The sequence below is a fragment of the Spermophilus citellus genome, assembly GCF_964194105.1.
Source record: "Spermophilus citellus genome assembly, chromosome: 17".
Classification (NCBI taxonomy): Eukaryota; Metazoa; Chordata; class Mammalia; order Rodentia; family Sciuridae; genus Spermophilus; species Spermophilus citellus.
The window spans coordinates 2,782,697-2,801,734 of record NC_138199.1 but is presented as its reverse complement, the minus strand read 5'-3'; the positions used below and the strand labels follow the sequence as shown (position 1 = coordinate 2,801,734).

The 19,038-nt window shown below is 53.8% G+C and overlaps 1 protein-coding gene across 1 annotated transcript in view; it reads right to left on the bottom strand.

The window, feature by feature from the left end:
• The window catches only part of MYO15A (myosin XVA), a gene marked incomplete at its 5' end in the record, with an annotated part of 55,241 nt that overhangs the window by 32,608 nt on the left and 3,595 nt on the right, over window positions 1-19,038 (bottom strand). The window contains 21 exons of the mRNA XM_081269932.1: window positions 591-766; window positions 1,063-1,180; window positions 1,634-1,758; window positions 1,929-1,974; window positions 2,070-2,218; window positions 3,295-3,372; window positions 4,261-4,386; window positions 4,908-5,039; window positions 5,483-5,578; window positions 6,168-6,291; window positions 6,379-6,437; window positions 6,736-6,849; window positions 8,435-8,596; window positions 9,218-9,331; window positions 10,288-10,351; window positions 10,491-10,594; window positions 14,401-14,491; window positions 14,701-14,775; window positions 15,099-15,208; window positions 15,908-15,971; window positions 16,555-16,637. Coding sequence (XP_081126058.1) covers window positions 591-766; window positions 1,063-1,180; window positions 1,634-1,758; window positions 1,929-1,974; window positions 2,070-2,218; window positions 3,295-3,372; window positions 4,261-4,386; window positions 4,908-5,039; window positions 5,483-5,578; window positions 6,168-6,291; window positions 6,379-6,437; window positions 6,736-6,849; window positions 8,435-8,596; window positions 9,218-9,331; window positions 10,288-10,351; window positions 10,491-10,594; window positions 14,401-14,491; window positions 14,701-14,775; window positions 15,099-15,208; window positions 15,908-15,971; window positions 16,555-16,637 — 2,210 coding nt within the window. The remainder of the gene's footprint in view (window positions 1-590; window positions 767-1,062; window positions 1,181-1,633; window positions 1,759-1,928; window positions 1,975-2,069; window positions 2,219-3,294; window positions 3,373-4,260; window positions 4,387-4,907; window positions 5,040-5,482; window positions 5,579-6,167; window positions 6,292-6,378; window positions 6,438-6,735; window positions 6,850-8,434; window positions 8,597-9,217; window positions 9,332-10,287; window positions 10,352-10,490; window positions 10,595-14,400; window positions 14,492-14,700; window positions 14,776-15,098; window positions 15,209-15,907; window positions 15,972-16,554; window positions 16,638-19,038) is intronic.

Sequence of the window (19,038 nt, the reverse complement as noted above, 5' to 3'; positions counted from 1 at the left end):
GGGGCAGTGATTTAACCAAGGTCACACAGGAAAAAAAATAAGTTGTTTTTTTTTTTTTTGTACTTGGGATTGAACCCCGGGGCACTTTACCACTAAACTACATCTCTGTCCATTTTTATTTCTTCTTTTGAGATAGGGTTTCACGTACCCAGTGTGGTGGCACACACCTGTAATCCCAGCAACTTGAGATAGGGTTTCACTAAATTGCCTAGGCTGGCTTCAAACTTATGATCCTGCAGCCTCAGCCTTCCAAATCGCTGGGATTACGGGTAGGGGCCACCACGTCTATCCCACAGCAAATTAAGCAGCAGGGCCTGGATTTAACCTTCTCATTATGTTATAGTCCCAGGGTCCCTGAGATGCAGGGTGGAGCCCCTTTCTACTGGATGGATTCTCCCACTTGCCAATCAAGAGGGCCTGGGCACGGGTGGGAAGGGTCTCCCCACACAGGGACACAGAGACTCTGATCATCCTTCCTGCGGAGGCCTGGCTTGCACAACTCCACAGCTTACTACTACCTGGGTTCAGGCACAGCCTCTCCCAGCCCTGAGTACAGTCCTGCAGGCAGTCCTCCCTCCCCGGGGACACACCTGGCAAGGTAGCCTCGTGCCCGGCTTTGCAGGAGGATGATCTTACGGCGCAAGGAGCGGAAACGCCTCTGGACAAGGAGGCCCCGGAAGCAGCGCTGCAGCGTGAGGGCCGCCAGGTGCAGAACGTGCTCCCGCATGCTCTCCAGCAGCTGGTGCAGATGCTCCTTAAGGAACAGCTGAGGAGAAGACACAGAGGAAGGTGAGAGCCAGGAGGCCGGAACCCCACCCCACCCTGCAAGTCCAAGGAGACAGAGGGACAGGGCAGACGCCAGGAGCAGGGCCAAGTTCAGGGAGGTGAAAGAGAGATCAGTGGTATATCATCAGGCAGCAAGAACTGCCCGAGCACAGACAGGTCCGGCAGCGGGACCAGCATTCTGTGCGTCCAGCCCATCTGGACTGCCTCTGGGACAGGACTCTTTAGCTTGGACATGAAACTTGAGGTCACTAAGGGCTGAGCGTGGGCAGGACTCACCTTGCTGACCCCGACGCGATACATGTTGGGCATGACTGTGCACAGACGGCTTAGCACTGACACGCACATGTCCCCGTTAGCTGGCAGGTCGGGCTTGAGGGCCACCAAGCAGCGGTATCTGCAAGGCCCACACTCAGACTGAAGTTGAGACCTACCCCAGGTGCCTGATTGACCCAGGTTTAACCACCCTCAACCCCTGAGTCCAGGAGGCCCCAGTCCCAGCGGTAGCTCTACTCTGGTCATCTGATCAGCGGCGAGTGGTACTGTGGCCTCAAGGCTACTTCTAGGTATCAGAAAATCGGGATAGAGAATCTCAGTAGAACAAGACGTTCTACTGCCATCTGCTGGAAGCTTGTCAAAATAACTTAAAATCACACCTCTGTGGGATCAACACAGAGACAACTGTGAAAAAAGGCGAAACTAAAAATACATTTACCATATAACAGCTAGCAAAACTCTTGTGTAGTGTACAACGTGAGCGATTGTGAATGTCAAAGTCAGGTGTGATTCCAGGGCCACAGGGGTTTGGGTAAGGGTCTGTGGAGCTTAGGAACTATCCTGATGGAGGTACCTGTCAATGAACATCTGGAAGGGAAGCCGCACAGGGAAGCCTTCTTTGCGGATCCGTACAGTCTCCAGGACCCCTGAATAACGTAACTGCGCCATTACCACGTCTGGCTCAAAGAGACCTGGTTCCTGTAGAGATGCCCAGAGAGAGACTCTGCTCACTCGTGTGCAAAGGCACTATCCATGATGAACTGATCAGGTAGACTGAGCAGGTAGTGGAAGAGGCCAAGCCATTTGCTCAGGGTCCTCTAGCACAGGTAGGAAGATTTGGTTCTCCCGGGGGCTCAGTGCTCACTTACCTTCTTGTGGTTGGGCTTCAGGCAACGCACGAACAAGGGGTTGCACCTGGACAGAAGCCAGAAGGAAGGTGCTCAATCACTGAGGGTCATGGGGTGGGTTACAGGTGAGGCTGGGTCCTCTGCCCACCTGTCCTTACCCACCTCTCCATCTTTTCCACCAGATCCAAGAGCGACTGCTGGAACTTGGCAGCCACAGTGTGCGCCTTGTAGAGTCGGGTGACAGAGCTGCTCTTGCCCAGGCGTTGAGGGGCAGCCTGAGGGGCGTGGCTGGAGAAGAGGTGTGCTACCACCTGGATTGGGGGGTGGCCAGTCAAGGCAGGGGTCAAGGCATTGAAAGACAAGGTGACAGGCAGGGAAAATAGACACAGAGAGGTAGGGGCCAAAGAGAGAAATGAAGAAAAAGGGGGGAAAAAAGTTAATTCCCCAATCTGAAGGAATCCAGAAAACAAGTAGACTCCTACCCTCTCCACCATCCTGGCTTACAAACTCAAAACAGGACCTTCATCAGTTTCTTGGGGACCCCTCCCATAATCAGGCTGGCCTTTCCCCTTTCATTCTGGGGAACACAGAGTCCTGGACTGTGTGCTTGGCCCCCACCTGTGGCATGCATGATCATGAACTCTGGCTGGTGTTCAATAGGGGCCGAACCCAGAACTAAAGAAGAAGGTACCAATCTGACAGAGAAGGAAGTGGAGGGCCACAGGAGAGGTGATGGGGTCAGGCCTGTACTCTGTCACGGGGTCATAGTGGGGCTGGGGCTGGGGACTTCTCTAAGCCTTCAAGGAACCCAAATGGAGCCACCAGGCTCTGACAGGGCCTTATGGGTCTGGGGCCCAGGGAACTATCTGGTGCAGGCAAGAATAGGCACGTGGGGTTAGGATTGTAGCTCAGCAGAAGAGCGCATGCCTAGCATGTGTGAGGTCCTGCATTCGAGTCTCAGCACCACAAGTAAATAAGAAATTTCGGAGGGAGAGGGGGAGGAGGAGGGAAAGGGGGAGGGGAAAAGTGAAGGATTGGGGCGGGGCTGGCGGACAGGGTAGGCGGGGCAAAAAGCAGAGCCAGGGGTCAGGGGACCATTCAGGAGGCGGGGCCAGTGTGGTGGAAAATACAGGGCAAGGTCCAGGTGGGGTTAGGGCTGGGATCCGGCAGCCAGGCCCAGGGCCAGGTGGGCGGGGCTGGCTGTGGGCGGAGCTGGCTTTGTGGACGGGGCTGTCTTGTGGGCGGGGCTGGCTGTGGGCGGAGCTGGCTTTGTGGACGGGGCTGTCTTGTGGGCGGGGCTGTCTTGTGGGCGGGGCTGTCTTGTGGGCGGGGCCGTGCTAGGGGCGGGACAAGGGCAGCGGCCAGGCTGGAGGCTAGGGTTGCTCACCCGCGTGCGGCTCCGTACAAAGAGGTCCAGCACGTCCTGGCGCACCTGGTCATGATTCTTGTCCAGGAACTTGTGCACCTAAAAGAGGGAGTCAGGAGGGCAGCAGGGGCCAAACCAACCCGGGGCAAAGTAGAGGGATAGCCCACCCAGCAGGCATTCAGAGGCTTATTTTCCCACGCCTCCTCCTCGGTTCCTTCCTCTGGGCTGGTTCACATCCCCTGGATGGCCGTGGCCTTGCCCTCCCGGGCCTCTGTCTTCCTGTCCACCCTAGGAGGGATTGGCTCTTTCCCTCTACTAGGGCTTCCCTCCCATCCAGCCCCCACCACTCGCCTCACTCCTCCGGGAGGAGAGAGTAGGCCTGGCTTTGCACACCACCAGTCTGCGGTTCACCCCGCTCTCAATGCCCATTCTACAGATGAGGAAAATAAGACGAAGACAGAGGGTTGCAAACCTAGCCTGTGACACCTCTTGGCCAGCGTGTCACAGAAAATAGGAAGGTGACTACAGTGAAATCACTACTGATAGTTATTATTTATTGGGTAAAATCCAGGGGCATTTTACCACTGAGGTATATTCCCAGTCCTTTTTAAATTTTTTTTTTTTTTTTTGGAAATAGGGTTTCTCTAAGTTGCCGAGGCTGGCCTTGAACTTGCAAGCCTTCTGCCTCAGCCTCCCCAGTCCCTGAGATGGCAGGCACGGTGTCACTGTGCCCAGCTAATAATAGCTATTCTTTACCATATCCCACTCTAGGTTTCTCACATCCTCATCTGGACATGGGCGCTGTGATCCCATTTCCAGATGAGGAAACTAAGGCTTAAAAGGGGTAAGCAATTTGCCCAAGGTCACACATCTGGGGAGCTGAAGGACCAGGACTAGAACCAGGGGAGTGTGGCTGGTCCCACATTGTGCTCCTGTGTCTAACACGTAGGGCAGCCACGGTACCATGCTGGCTGTCACAGGTCCTACCTGGTAGGTGACCTTGCCGGCATAGTGCTTGATGGTGAACTCAGGCAGCGGCATCTTGGGTTTAGAATAGAGTGGGTTGGCGCCGTGATGGTAGTGGCACTTCTGCAGAAATGTGTGGTCTGTGGCCTGGTGACAGGTGGGATAGTGGGTGGGCAGAGGTCCTGGGACCCTGTTGGCAAATTCTCCAGCCCTGACTGCTCCCCAAAGGGCACTGCAGGGAACAACTCACAACTTTTCATGGCTGCCTGGGGCTCTGGGGGTGGGGACAGTGCATCAGCCAGATACTGGGGGCCTAAGTGGACCCCTGCAGATAGGTGTGGCTGAATCAATTCCCAGCTTGCCTCTCTCCCAGCCCCGTTGCCTGTGCACTCTGCCTGCACAATCAGGATCTGAGGCTCAACTCCAAGGTTAGCTCCTCCAGGAAGCCCTCTGGGACTTCCCAGGCTGATGCAGCCCCCTCCTCTGGACACTCACATCCCCCCTCCATCCTAAATCACCCCAGGTTGTGAATGGTAGGTTGGGTGTCCTGATGCTCCACTCCCACCCCTGGTCAGAGCAGAGAGCAATGAAAGACTCAGGGTAGGATGAGGATGTGGGACTCAGAGATCTCAGTGCCCTGGCTAGGCTCACACAACACCCGTGGTCACCTGGGGAAAGCAGCACTGGTCATCGAGGATGCGTAAGATGCCATAGGGCTTCAGCGAGATGAGGTTGATGCAGGGCTGATTGTCAGCAAAGGTGATCTCCCGCCAGTCGATCTGCTCACGGATGTATTCCTCCTGAGGGCAGCAGACGATAGAGGCTCAACCCCCTAGCCCTTCCCAGGGCACACTCACTCTACTCTCTGGGCTACATTTGTCTGAAGGAGGATGGCTGGGACACTTCTGCTTGCATACCTCCTGGAACAGGGAGCTCACCCCCTAATAGTGCAACATGAAGCATCTCAGGGCCCTGCTGTTCCCTTTGCTTGGAACAGCCCAGCAGGGGATAGGAAGCCCCTCTGCCAAGAGGACTCCTCTCTGCGCTTAGCACCCCAGCACTTTCCCCTCCAGCACACAGGTCTTCCCGTGTGCTGATCCCAGCTTAGAAGGCCTTTCCCTCCACTGAATCCTGACAACCGTGGAATTGCCCTTCAAGAAAAAGAACCAGTCTCCAAGGAGGCCCATTGGCCAGAGAGGATGGAAGGAAACAGGAGAGTTGATGCACCCCACCCCACACCCACCTGCTCTTCCTGAAAGACGATCTTGTTGAAGAGGTACTGAAGGTTCTCGTTAGCATAATTAATACACAGTTGCTCAAAGCTGTTGAAACTCAGGTCCTGTCGGGGAAATGGGGAGGCTGGGTTGGCCCCTCCTTGGCCAGCAACCCAGCCATCCCCACCTCCACAGCCCAGGCCCAGGGTTCTCCCGGCCTGTCATGGCTGAAACTTCAAAAAGCTCACTGCTCAGAACCCCGCCTGGCTCCGCCACCCTCGGGATAGTGCCTGGAGCTATAGGTCCTTCAGCCTAGGTAGAGGCTAAAGCTCCGGCCACAGAGCCTTCTGCCTGGGTTTGTATGGTGGTGCTGCCACTTTCTAGTTGTGTGACTTGGAGCATTCACCTCATGCCTCAGTTTCCCCGTCTGTAAAATGGGGAATACCTGCCTCACAGGGGTACTGTAATGGTGAAGTGAATGAGTGAAGTGCCTGGTACCTTATGGCTCTGATCACATGGGCCTGTCAAAGTCTGTCCCCCACGGAGCACCACTGGGAAGCTTCCCCAGGGCAAAGCTCTGGTCTGGGCCTTTCTGGGGTCCCTGTCCAGCCCGGTAGGCAGGGGCCTCTGTGTTCAGGGGACCAACCAGGGATGCCTGAAGGAGATGAGGCCTTGCCTGTGTCCCCTGCTCCTCACCCATTCACACCATCCTACCTCGAAGCCATAGATATCCAGGATGGCGATGGAAAGGGTGTCCTGCTGCGGGGACACCAGCGCATTGACCCTGGCGATGAGCCAACCAAACAGCAGAGCATACAAAACCTTGGCAATGGCGTCCCTGGGGCAGAGGAGGCACTGGGTTGGTGGGCAGAGGGACGGGGTGTTGGGGGTCTCCGGGCCCAGGCAGGGAGGGACGCGGCCTCACCTGGCATCCACGGCGCTCTCTACAGTCAGAGGTGTGAAGATCTTCTCTCGCATTGTCTCCTGGGGAGGGACAGGACCTTTGAGTGACAGTAGGCTGGTCACCACCTCCAGGAAGCCCCTGCTCCCACCAGGGATTAAAGGGCTGGGGAAGGGAGGCTAGAGAGATGGTGAGATTGGCCTCAGGCATGAAGCTGACCAGAGGGCAGGGTGCCCGCTCCCTCTGCCTGGCAATGCTGGGGTGAGGGAGGCTGCTGTTCTAGTAAGGGAGACAGGCACTGGGGGGGAGGCTGTTGTTGTAATGGGGGAGACAGGCACTGGGGGGAGGCTTTGTTAGAGTCTCCAGTGCCTACAGACTCACGGTCACTTTGAAGGTGATGGCCTTCTGTAGGCCCTCTGGGGAGATCTGCAGCAGCTCAGCCACGGCCTGGATCTCCCGGGCGCTTACCACTGAGGCCACCTCCTGTGCATCCGTCTAGGCAAAACACCAACGGCAGCATGTTGTGGACTAGACAAACCGAGTTTAACATTTATATGAAAGACAGAAACTGCAGGCGTGAGGGTGGGCCTACATCCCAGTGACTTGGGAGGCTGAGGCAGGAGGATCACAAGTTCAAAGCCGGCCTCAGCAACTCAGCAAGACCCTCAGCAATTTCTCAAGGCCCTGTCTCAAAATAAAAATGTGACTCAGTGGTAAAGTGCCCCTGGTTTCAGTCCCTGGTACCAAATACATAAATAAAAGATTAAAAATAATAAAAAACTAAAAAGGACTGTGGGCTTAGTTTGAACGTAGCACACCCCCAGTTTCAATCCCTAGTACTGCAAACAAACAAAACAAAAAAATGGAAACAAGCTAGAATTGCCAGGAAGATTCTGAAAAAAGGAAAGAGCAAAAGAGGCTATACAATATAGTGAAGACATTATAGTTGCAGTAATTAAAACAGTGAGTCAGGCTAGGGATGTAGCAGAGCACTCGCCTAGCATGCTGGGTTCGTCCCCAGCACCACAGGGGAAAAACACTGAGCGTGGTCATAGGCAAATGGTGCATAAATAGATTAATGAAGTCCATTAGAAAGTCTGGGATTAGATATCAGTGTGCATGGTAATTCAGGATATGATAAATATCTATTTTTCAAATGAGGGGATAATTGAGTAATTATCTGGAAGACAAGTTAATTGGATTCCTACCTCAAACCTTAGTAGGATAAATTTTTGAATCAAATATCTAATTTTTTTAAAAAAATTCAAAAATCCATGAAACCATGAAAGTTCTTTTAAAAAATTATGGGAGATGGGTGTGGTGGTGGGAGGCTGAGGAAGGAGGATCACAAGTTCGAGACCAACCTCAGCAACTTACCCTAAGTAACTTAGAAAGGCCTTTTCTCAAAATAAAAAATAAAAGGGGCTGGGAATGTAGCTCAGTGGTAATAAAACACTCATGAGTTCTCAATCCCTGGCATCGAAAAAAAAATTATGGGAGAAGGTTGTTATAATTTTAAAAAGGTTTCTTTTAAAATAATAAAAATCCAACATTTATGCAAGAAAAAAATTCATAGATGAACTGCCTAAAATATTTTTAAAATAATTGGGGGGCTGGGATTATGGCTTAGTGGTTGAGCGCTTGCCTTGTATGCATGAGGCACTGGGTTCGATCCTCAGCACAACATAAAAATAAAATAAAGATATTGTGTCCTTCTATAACTAAAAAATAAATATTAAAAAAATAATTTGGTTTGCAGATTCCTGCAAAACAAAAAAAAAATGTTCTACAAGACATAGAAAACAACACGAAAATACTCAAACACTTGTGAACAAAATAAAAATAAATACGAATTGAAACTGGAAAATCTATTTGTAATTCATAACAGAAACAAAGGACTGACTTCCTTAACATATGTAAAAAGCCCTTATAGATCAATAAAAATAAAAAAAGAACAACCCCAAAGCAGAGAATAAAAAGAATTTTAAAAAAAAGAACACAAAAATGTATACAGTATAACCTGGAAGGGAAATATAGAAGCTCTCAAGTCTCTGAGTAGATAGCCATGATGTCCCCTTACCTCATACTTCTCAAAGTAGACGTTGCCCAGGTGCAGGATGGAGGCCAGGATGCGGAAGATACTGTCCTGGTCTTCACCGCTGAAGCCCAACACCTCCATGGCAGCGAGGAGCCGGCGGAAGTCATCTGCATCACTCTTGCCGGTGATCTCACAGTTCCCGCCCTGGGCCAGGGCACAGGCTGGAGGTCAGGGACCCTGGGTGGGCACGGGGAGCCCTCAAAGTCCCCACCCTGCCCTGAAGGGAAGTGTCGCCTGAGCTGGTCCCCCAAGCGGTCATTCTACTCTCAAAGTCCAGGAAGCTCTGAGAGGGCTCAGGGTGGAGATTTTAAGTGTGGTGCATAGTGAGGATTGGTCTCCTGTTCACCTTTGCTGCAGACACTGATAATGACAATTAAAACTTAGTGGCCCATGTCTATGGAGCATGGGCCACAGGCCAATGCTAAATTCGGGACATGCCTGAATTTCTGTATCTAAAATCTCACTCTGTTCCCACGCTGTGACATGATGCTGTCCCCATGTCCCAGGTGAGGAAACTGCGGCACAGAGAGGGCCATGTAGTAGCCCCAGGCTGGTTAGTTGTTCTAGGCTCCAGAGAAATAAAGAGGAAGGTAGGTTTTCTCTTCCCCTGCTTTGGCCCTGAAGATTCCCGTCCTCCTTGAATCCAAACCCGTGCTTCCTAAACCCCCATGACTTTCGCCGGCCATTAGGACACATTGGCCCAGCCTGGAGTGATGGGGTGGGAGGATCAGGCCTGGGGGCTCCGGGGAGCCTGCTGGTGCTCACCTGGTTCAGGTAGTAGTAGGTCTCCGCCTCCTGTAGGCTGAAGGCCTGCCGCAGCTGGGCAGGCAGTCCAGCCAGCAGCTCATAGAAAATGTGGTAATTCCTCTCATTTTTGGCCTGCAGAGTGTGGGCGAATGGATGCAGAGGAGGGAGTCTGCCATTTCGGTGACCCCCACACAGACAGGCCCAGGCATGCCCACTAACACACACACACACACACACACACAAGGTCCTGGGTGGGGCACCTCTGGCACCAGCTGGGGGTGGGGGGTAGACGCGGGGAAGCCTTGGTATGAGTGGTTATGGGATTTTCTTTTGTTGGGAGAAATAAAAAGACAGCCCATCTTCCCTGTGTGCGCTGGCCACCTGTGCCTGCACGTGTGTTTAGAACCCAGACGTGCAGTCGTGGTGCATTCTGATGGTCCACTCTGCCAATCTGGCTGGGCGCTTCCTGTGACCCAGGCCCTGTACTAGGCCCTTGGCACACATCGGAGAACAAAGCAACAGAATCCCCTGACCTCACGGAGCCCAGCTGCTAGCGGGGAAGAGAGACACGCAGGAAATCACTGGTTAAAATATAAAATGTGTCATTTGGTGAAAAGCACTATGGAGAGAAATAAAGCATTACAAGGAGCGAGAGTTTTGATGAGGTGGAGAGAGAGTGAAGTTCTATTCCTTTTTATTTTTGCAGTACTGGAGGTGGGGCCAGGTCCCCATGAATGCTAGGCAAGCTCTCTACCCCTCCAGCCCAGGGCTGTGGTTTTAAATGGGTAACTTCACTGAGAAGGGAAAACTGGAGGAAGACTTGGAGTTGGTGAGGGGTTTGGCCTAGCAGAACATCTTGGGAATGGGAACTCCTGGGAGGGAAACAGTAGGTGCAAAGGCCCTGAGGCAAGAGTATGCTTTGTGCTCTGGGGCAGTGCGGAGCCCACGAATAGAGGGCCCCGGTCACGAAGGTGAAAAGGTCACTGTCTCACAGTACACCTGTACAACCCATATGCCATTTGTGTTCATTAACCCCGTATCTACTCAGCACATCCGAGGACCCACAGGTGTGGGAAGGGCTGGCTCACCTGAAACACAATCCTGGATTTCTCGAGCAGGTACTGAGAGGTTATGGCACCAGAGATCACGCCCCTGGGGTGGGGAGCACCATCAGCCCCCAGGGCAGGAGCAAGGAGGGAGGGGAACAGTGGTGGGTATGTGGGGGGGGGGCTGGTGTGGGACACGAAGGGTATTGCCAGGCCTTCAGTAGCCCCACAATGGTCCCACTCACCCTTCTAGAAAGATCTCCACGAACTTCCCGAAGCGGCTCGAGTTATCATTCCTGACGGTTTTGGCATTGCCGAAGGACTCCAGGAGGGGCGTTGCCTCCAGGATCTGAGCCCAGGGAGAAGAGGTGGGAGCAGTGGGTGGGCCACTGTCTTGGGGGTCTGGGTGAGGGGCATGACTGGGGACAACCAGGCACAGACCTCCCCAGGCACCCTGCTCTGTAAGGGGCGACCAGAGGTGGAGTTCTTACAGGATCCCAGGGTGTCCCCAGTGCCACCGGCTCCACGCAGTCGACTCCCACAGGCAAGCCCTGGGCCACCCTCCTCCTGTTCCCAGGACCCTCGCACTGCAGCCCCTGACCAGTCCCCCAGCCCAGCTCAGGATAGGCCTTTGAATGCTCCTTCCTGCCCGTTCTGCCTACTGTGCATGCAGGAGCGTACACACACACACACACACACACACACACACACACACTCCAAGTACCTTGATCTTCAGGAGTGCCGGTGACGGAGGGAACAAGGGACAAAAACAGATGCTGGTCACTAACAGAACTGGCCACCTATGCCCCCAGCCCTCTTGTCATTGCCTGTTTTCCTGGGTATCATCTATCTCCAGACAAGAATCTACTTGTGCACTTTTTTTTTTTGCAGGGGGAGGGGTACAGGGGTTGAATTCAGGGATATTCAACCACTGAGCCACATCCCCAGCCCTTTTTTTGTATTCTATTTAGAGACAGGGTCTCACTGAGTTGCTTAATGCCTCGCTGTTGCTGAGGCTGGCTTTAAACTTGTGATCCTCCAGCCTCAGCCTCCCGAGCTGCTGGGATTACAGGCATGCACCACCTCACCTGGCTTATTTGTGCACTTGAGTCCCTGTGTCTGTTTGTTTATTTTTCTTGGTGGTGCTGGGGATTGAACCCAGGGCCTTATGCATGCAAGGCAAGCACTCTACCATTGAGCTATATCCCAGCTCAGGAGTCCCAGTATTTGCGTAAGACTGATGCATATCCTATGCAGACACTGGGACTTCAAAAAAATCTGCTGAGCTGGAGGTGGTGGCTCGTGCCTATAACCCCAGCAGCTCTGGAGGCTGAGGCAGGAGGATCACGAGTTCAAAGACAGCCTCAGCAACTTAGGGAGGCCCCAAGCAACTTAGTGAGACACAAGATCCTATCTCAAGAGAAAAAAATATAAAGGGCTGGGGATGTTGCTCAGTGGTTAAGCACCCCTGAGTTCAATCACGGGTACCGGCCTCCCTTCTCTCCCCCGGAAAAAAAAAGTTGGTACTAATGTCACTGCTGTTTTGCAGATTAGGGAACTGAGTATTATGTGATGTGTCCAGGAACTCCAGAGTCTCTGAGAGTGGCATCCCCAACAGCACTATGACAAGCCCATATTCAGGGCATTTATATGGCATTTTCTTTGGCTCCTCAGGAGGAATTCTTAGAGAAGAAGCAGAGAAAGCTGAGTCACCACAGAAAATAACACCTGCTGTCTTGGTGGTGGGGGTTTGCCAGATCCCCTGTGCTGTTTACTCCAGGACCTGCTGTGCCCGTTGTATGGAAGAGCAGACTGAGTTCCAGAGAGGGTCAGTGAGTCAAAGTCCAGCTGAGCATTGCGTTACATTATCTCTAAGTCTAGGAATCCCTTGGAAATATCAGAAGATTCTCCAATTCTCTGTGTGCCCAGCCCAGCCTAGGGAGCGGGCTCAGCTAGAGGGAGTGAATATTGGAGGTTTGAAGACTGTGTGGTCCAAACCCTGGCCGATCTGGGCATAGCACTGCCCAGGCTACATGATTGGGTCTAGTGAGGACACATGACCAAAACCGTTCCAATGAGAAGGAACCCTGAGACTTCTGAAATCTTTGGAGGTGTGAATGTGGTATTATGGCATCCTCTTGCTGACCAATGGGAGAGAGATTGGGGATGATGCCCATCATAATTTGGGGTGGAGCCAAAATAAGGACATTGCTTAAGACTCAGAATATAGCCATGCATAAAACTGACCTAGATCTGGGTGACGTGAGCAGGGCAGAGCCACGGCTGGGAAATGAGCCCTGTAGTCACACAGCGGGCAGGCATGTTGTGGGTGCCCAGCATAGAAACTCCCAGACCCAGTCAGGTCCCATCCCCCCATTTATCTTCCCTGTAGCTCTCTGCCAAGGACTGCAAATCCCAGCTCCTCTATCACCTTACTTTGGGACACTGGTAAGTCCATTCCCCTCCCAGGCCTCCGTTTTCTCTTGTTCAAATGGACACAGTTGTACCTATTTCCCAGGGCTGCGAGAGACTGTGGCATGATCACACACCTGGCACGGTGCATGGCCCACCTAGCCTGCTCTCCTAGAAGTCTGACCCAAAGAGGCTTTGAAAACCCTGCCTGAAACAAAGAGATGATCTGATTGTCCGCCAGGAGGCCCAGGCCAGGTGGGAGGCCAAGGCACGCATCTGAGTGGGTTGAGCCAGGCTGGACTGCACAGTCTGGGTCAACCCACTTCCTCCCCACTGAGGACTGAGGAGCTCCAAATCGCTGCCCCAAGATCACCCTGCTGAGATCATGCTGCCATGGGCTGGGACACTGTGGTCACCTGCAAACCTGGATGGGCTCCAGAGTCAGGGGAAGTCTGAGAGACTATGGTGCTGGAGTCTGAGCTGCTGGGCTAGACATCTTCTCCTGAGCCCCAAATTCCCACCATCTCTGTGAGGATGCCCCAGTGAGCACTTGTTCTTGGCAAACCTGCTCCAGTGCAGACTTGGTGCTGCCTGGGTCCAGGCCAGACACCTGGGGCCACTCTCACACTATCTCCCTCTCTCAGGTCCTTTTACCTGCACCTGGACCCAGCCTCCCACACCACCCCATTGTCACCTGCTGGGCTCAAGCCCCTTTCCTCCCTCACCTGTACTCTAAGCTGGTGATTTGCTGTCCCTTGAGCACGGACCTCTGGGCCCTTGTACATGCGCCTCCTGTAACCTCTTCACTCTTCCCCCAGACACGTTCAGGGCTACTCTGTGACCACCATGCTCACAATGACAACCCCTAGCACTCCTCACCCTTCTTCCTTACCGTTTTTCTCCCCAACACGCTGCCTTTACACATGTACATAATTTACATATATACATACATATATGTATATATATATATGTTCTATTTTTTCTTTCCCTCTACTAGAATGAAATTCACATGAGCATGTGAACATTTGTCTGAGTTGCTTCTGCCTCCTTCCCAGCACCTAGCACACAGTAGATCCTCTATAAACCTTTATGGAGGGAATGGATGAGCTTCTTAGATTCTCAGGTTCAGAGAACAGCATTTTCCTGGTAAGTAAGATTCTTAACATGGGGCTGGAGTTTTGGCTCAGTGGTAGCACGCTCGCCTAGCATGCATGAGGCCCTGGGTTCGATCCTCAGCACCACATAAATGTAAAATAAAAATATTGTGTCCACCTAAAACTAAAAAATAAATATTAAAAAAAGACTCTAACATGACACAGGCCCATGCCCAGAGTCTGACACCTACTCCCTGGTATCTCCTGCCTCCCTGACCCCATGCCCATCCCTACACTTGAACCAGTCCTGTTCTTCACCATTGGGGTCTGAACAGCCTCTGGATGGGAGAAAATGGTGGCCATGGAACCTCACAGGAAGGTGAGGCCAGGCCACCGTGCAGCATCTACTCTGACCCAGGCTGCCCCAACCTCCAGTTGCCATGGAAACACAGAAATGTGGTGTGGGAGGGAACTTTACCTTCCCAGGGCCTACCCTGAAGAGCAGCCCTAGAAATGGCCCCAATGCCTCTGGAACTCAGCCTCCCCATGGCCCAAGTAGGGTGAGGAGCCTTGCCTCTTGGGGAGCATGCTCAGCAAGGAGTTCTCAGCCAGGAAGACAGACCACCAAGCGATGGACAGACAGACTCACCTGCTGCATGACATCCCGTTTCTGGTTCATGGCGGCCAGGTAGCGCAGAATCAGCTTGGTCGCCTCCGTTTTGCCAGAGCCGCTCTCTCCACTGACCGGGCAAAGGAGCGGAGCAATTGCAATAGTTTGCTGCCTCCTCTGGGTCCTTCCCCATCCCACCGTGAAGAAGGGGATATGGACAGAAGCCAGCTCAGAGGGGCCTACTGATCTTCCCAGGTCCTACAGCAGGTTGGGCTGGATGCAGACCTGTTGCTTGGAGTCCCCCCCATCGGTCCCCTGTGTGATTACAGCCCAGCTCACCTGATGATTATGCACTGGTTCTGTTTGGCATCAAGCATTTTGGCGAAGGCGAGATTTGCAATCGCAAAGAGGTGTCTGGGGAGACAGGCCACTAGGTGTCCCTGAGGCCAGCCCATGCCTCCCACATTTCCAAATTTCCCAGGGGTTGGGTGTGTGGGGGCATCTCTGTCCAGGCAAGCCGTCAATTCTGTCCATCCTTCACCCACTGGGGGAAATGCACCCACCCCCATCCTGAGCCTCAGTGGCTTCCAGAGAGGACCGTGGCCAGGCCTGGGGAGAGACTGTGAGCTGAGCAGGTGGCCTGTCCAATCCTGTGAGCCACCACCCAGGGCTGAGGGGAGACCAGTGACTTGCAACCCCAGAACAGACCCTCTCCCCCGGTTCCTGCAGACACTCACGGAGGATTCTCTCCCAGGGCCCGCCCGTGGTACTGCTGCACCTGGTCTGGACCGTAGATCCCGAACATTCGGTATGGGTTCACTGAAACCAGGATGCTGCCGATGTATGTCTGCTGACAGATGTTGGCCTCAGTACCATGGCTCCTGGTGGCCCTCTATGGCCGTCCCTCCCCCACTCTGGGAGCCTGGGACCCCTTTCCAGTTGAGCAGATGTCTGGTTGCCTGGCTTTAGTATTGCCATCTAGAACCCTCTAATGGTCTGTTTTAATACTGGAAGCTCAAGCACACCACACAGGCTTAGGCTGAGGAGCATGGAGCGAGCCAAGCCCTGCAGCCACCATCCCACTAGGGTGGCCGTGTTGACCACCGCCCACTTCATGGTCCCGCCAGGATTCAGGAGGTTCTGCTTCATGCTGAAGAATGGGGAAGGATCTGAGGTGGCCAGAGCCCTCTGGGTGTCCCTGCTTTTCTGCCCTGTGGTTTCAGTTCTCTGGTCAACCTCTGGAATCCAGGTTTAGAGATTCTAGAACTTTGGAGGCTTGATCCATCGGGCCCCTGGATCCATTGGGGTAGGGGTCACCAGTTTCTGGATTCCCTGTCTCCAGGCCTCTGCTCCCAGGGTTCACTCTTTTAATACCATGTTAGGACTTTCGATTTTAGAATTCCAGCTTCTAGCATTCTCTGGAACCCCAGAGCTGAAACCAGAGGTCACAAGTCCGACAGGAGACACCCGTCCTTCCCACCTGGTCCCCAGAAGGCATCTGCCTTCCCAACTGGGGACCTGGGGCAGCCCCAGCCCCAGGACTTACGTAGATGAGGTTCCGTTCAAATCTGGTCTTGAGATTGGACAGCACCCTGGTTTCCTGGAGGTCTCTAGAAGGAGACATGGAGGAAAGCTGTCAGCGTTCCTGGGACCCGAACTGGCAAGGGCCTCCTCCCCACTCAGTCCTGGTCAGGCAGGCCTGAGTTCAAGCCCTGTCTCTGACATTAACCAGCTTTGAGACCCGGGGAAAGTCACTTCACTTTGCTGTGCCTCAATTCAATGGGTATTGCTAATCGTCTGCATCTCGGGGGTTTGGGAGACACTCTAAGGCAGCAGCCAGGAGGACTGAATTCCTGTGATTAAATAATAACATTATGATTTAATCCATGCATCAGGCACCCCCAACACACCACCGCTCTCACGACTGCCATCCCACCCTGCTCCTGTGGATGAGAGACTGAGTGACTTGCCCAAGGGCCGCCCCCAGCTGGTAAGTGATGGGGCTGGGATTTGAACTGAGGCCTGTCAGACTTCACAGAGCTCCGAAGTCAGTACACCCATTGGCCTTTATGGACTCTTCATTGAGGATGGGGAAACAGAGGCTCTGAAAATGTTCTGGGAGAGAGATATCAGGCACTCTGGCTGGGAGTATGGGAACCCCACAGTGACCCCTAACCGGCCCTGCCCACTCACTCTAGCTGGGTCATGTCCTCCACTCCGTCCTCCCTGCGCTGCTCATTGGACCGCACGGAAGGCAGGTTTCGGATGGAGTGCATCTGTGAGAAAGAGAGGGGATGGGGTCGGCAGGTTATAGGGCGTCCCGTAGGTGCCCTGGCTTGGACAGACCTTGCACCTGCTTGCACTGTCAGAGAGGGAATCTCAGGGCCAGCCCAGGGGCTCCTGAAGACTCCTTGCCATCAAATGCAGTGGCTCAGGGAACCTGTGTGCAACACAGGGATATGTGCTTGACCTTGGTGTTCCTCCCGCTAGTGCTCCTGTGAGCTCCAAGTGTCCTGCCCCACGGAGTGAGCACATACATGTCCACGCACACAAACACACCCACACTCTCCTATTCCCCTCCCAAACTCAGCCCTCTTGGTGCCAGCACCCTTCTTGCTGGAAGACCCTGTGTGTTGACTTGTGTGACAACATCATGGTCTTGTATCCTGATGCAGTCTCCTGAGGCAGGGAGCCTCTGGGACAGCCAAGATGGGGACTGTGTCAGGATCATACCCCGGCACCCATCCTGTGTAATTCAAACACAGTGGTCTTTGCATCTGTCATGGCTCCCATGAGCACCTGTGGTCTTATAGGATGCGGAGGAGTTCAGCTGGGGGCACCCACCACACACGTAGGGACCGGTTCTCAACATCCACTTGTCATGAACATGTAGGTGGATCACTGGGACAGTTCCCAACCTTGGTTCTTTTATTTTTTTTTTATTAAATTTTTTTTTTTTAGTTGTTGATGGGCTTTTATTTTATTTATTTCTATGCGGTGCTGAGAATCGAACCCAATGCCTCACACATGCCAGGCAAGGGCGCTACCACTAAGCCCCAGCCCCAGCCCCCCAACCTTGGGTTTTGGGGGTTTTTTTTTTGTTGTTTTGTTTTGTTTTTATTTTTTATTTTTGGCACTGGGGATCGAACCCAGGGGCACTTAACCACTGAGCCACATCCCAATATCTCACCGAGTTGCTTAGGGCCTTGCTGAGTTGCTAAGTCTGGCTCTGAACTCTCGATCCTCCTGCCACCCAGCCAGCCTCCCACCAACCTTGGGGTCTTGAGAATGAAAGTCCCAGTACCACATTTGGGCTGCAGGATCTCTGTTTATGTGTAGGTGCACACATGCCAAGAGTAAGCAAATAACCCAGCCCCCATGGATACCACATCTGCTCAGACCTCCGCATACACTTGCTTTCCTCCATTGGCTGCACAGATGCCCACACATGTCACAGGACCACAAGGCTCTGCAGAACTGCGAGTGAACATGTGCGCATACTCTGCCTTTCTGATCCCAGTTGTACCCGTCCCTGGGCAGGTGAGGAAAGAGGACACCGGGACGGGCTCTGTGTGCTGCGTGACCACTGCTGGGCTGCTAAGTAGGGCACAGTATCACCCTTTCAGCCCTGGCCTCCAGCCCACCCATCTGCCCATGTGCTCGCCAGCAGTCACAGACCCTGAATAATTCAGTCACTCACGTATTCCAGGGTGAGGAGGGCCCAGGCATCCTTGCCCCTCACCCCCAGGCGCCCTGTGCCTCGCTCCCGCAACGCTGCAGCCCACACGGTACGGGGAACCCGTCGCCGGGGCCAGGGCCCCCCCAGCAGCCAGGCTGCCCCCGTTGCCATTGCCTGACCCAGCTGGCTGCCCGCTCCACTAGGCACCGTCTGCAGAGGCCGAGAAGCACCTGCTGTCCCTGCTTGCCCCGCCTATCCTGTCCCGGGGGAGGCTCCAGTGACCACCCGCCCCCCTGAGGGCCACCCAGCTTCGGGCTCGTGTTCTGCCATGAGTGTGGTAGCCAAACTCAGGCCGGGTACTCTTCAGAGAGGCTGCCTGCTTGGCACCCCCACCCCAGGCCCAGACAGTCTCCTGGCTCATCTCCCTATCCACCATGTGGCCTCTATAATAAGAAGGCTAGAAGTTTGTGTCCTGAGTCCCCACCTTCTCTTAGTCCAGAATCCTGCAGCCCAGGGGACCATCAAAGGACAACAGGAGCCCCAAGGAGAAAGATGACTCCAATCTGGGGGACAGGAGGGTCAGTGGGAGGTGGGAAGACATGTGCATGGCCATGGGGGTGGAACAGGGTCCTGAAGTTTTGCACCCAGTTTGGCCCAAACCTCTGAGGAATGGCGGGGAGCCAGGTGTGCCATTCACATTGAGCCAAGACAGGGACACCCAGGTCTCAGGCAGAAATTGACAGAAAAGCTCCCGTCCCAAAAGCCACCGAGGAACAGTGTCCTGCATCTCTACGCTGTGCGTGCCTGTGCTGGGCCTCCCCTTGTTTCACTCTGCAGAGGCTCTGGGAGGCCCAGGCTCCTCTCCCCATCTGGCAGATGGAGAGACCAAGAGGCTCAAGCAGGCAGCAGCTTGCCATGGTCGCACTGGACTCTGGCTGCCTCCCTAGGTCACTTCCTGTCCCACTTCCCAGGCCAGAACTACCATGTCCTCCCTTTGG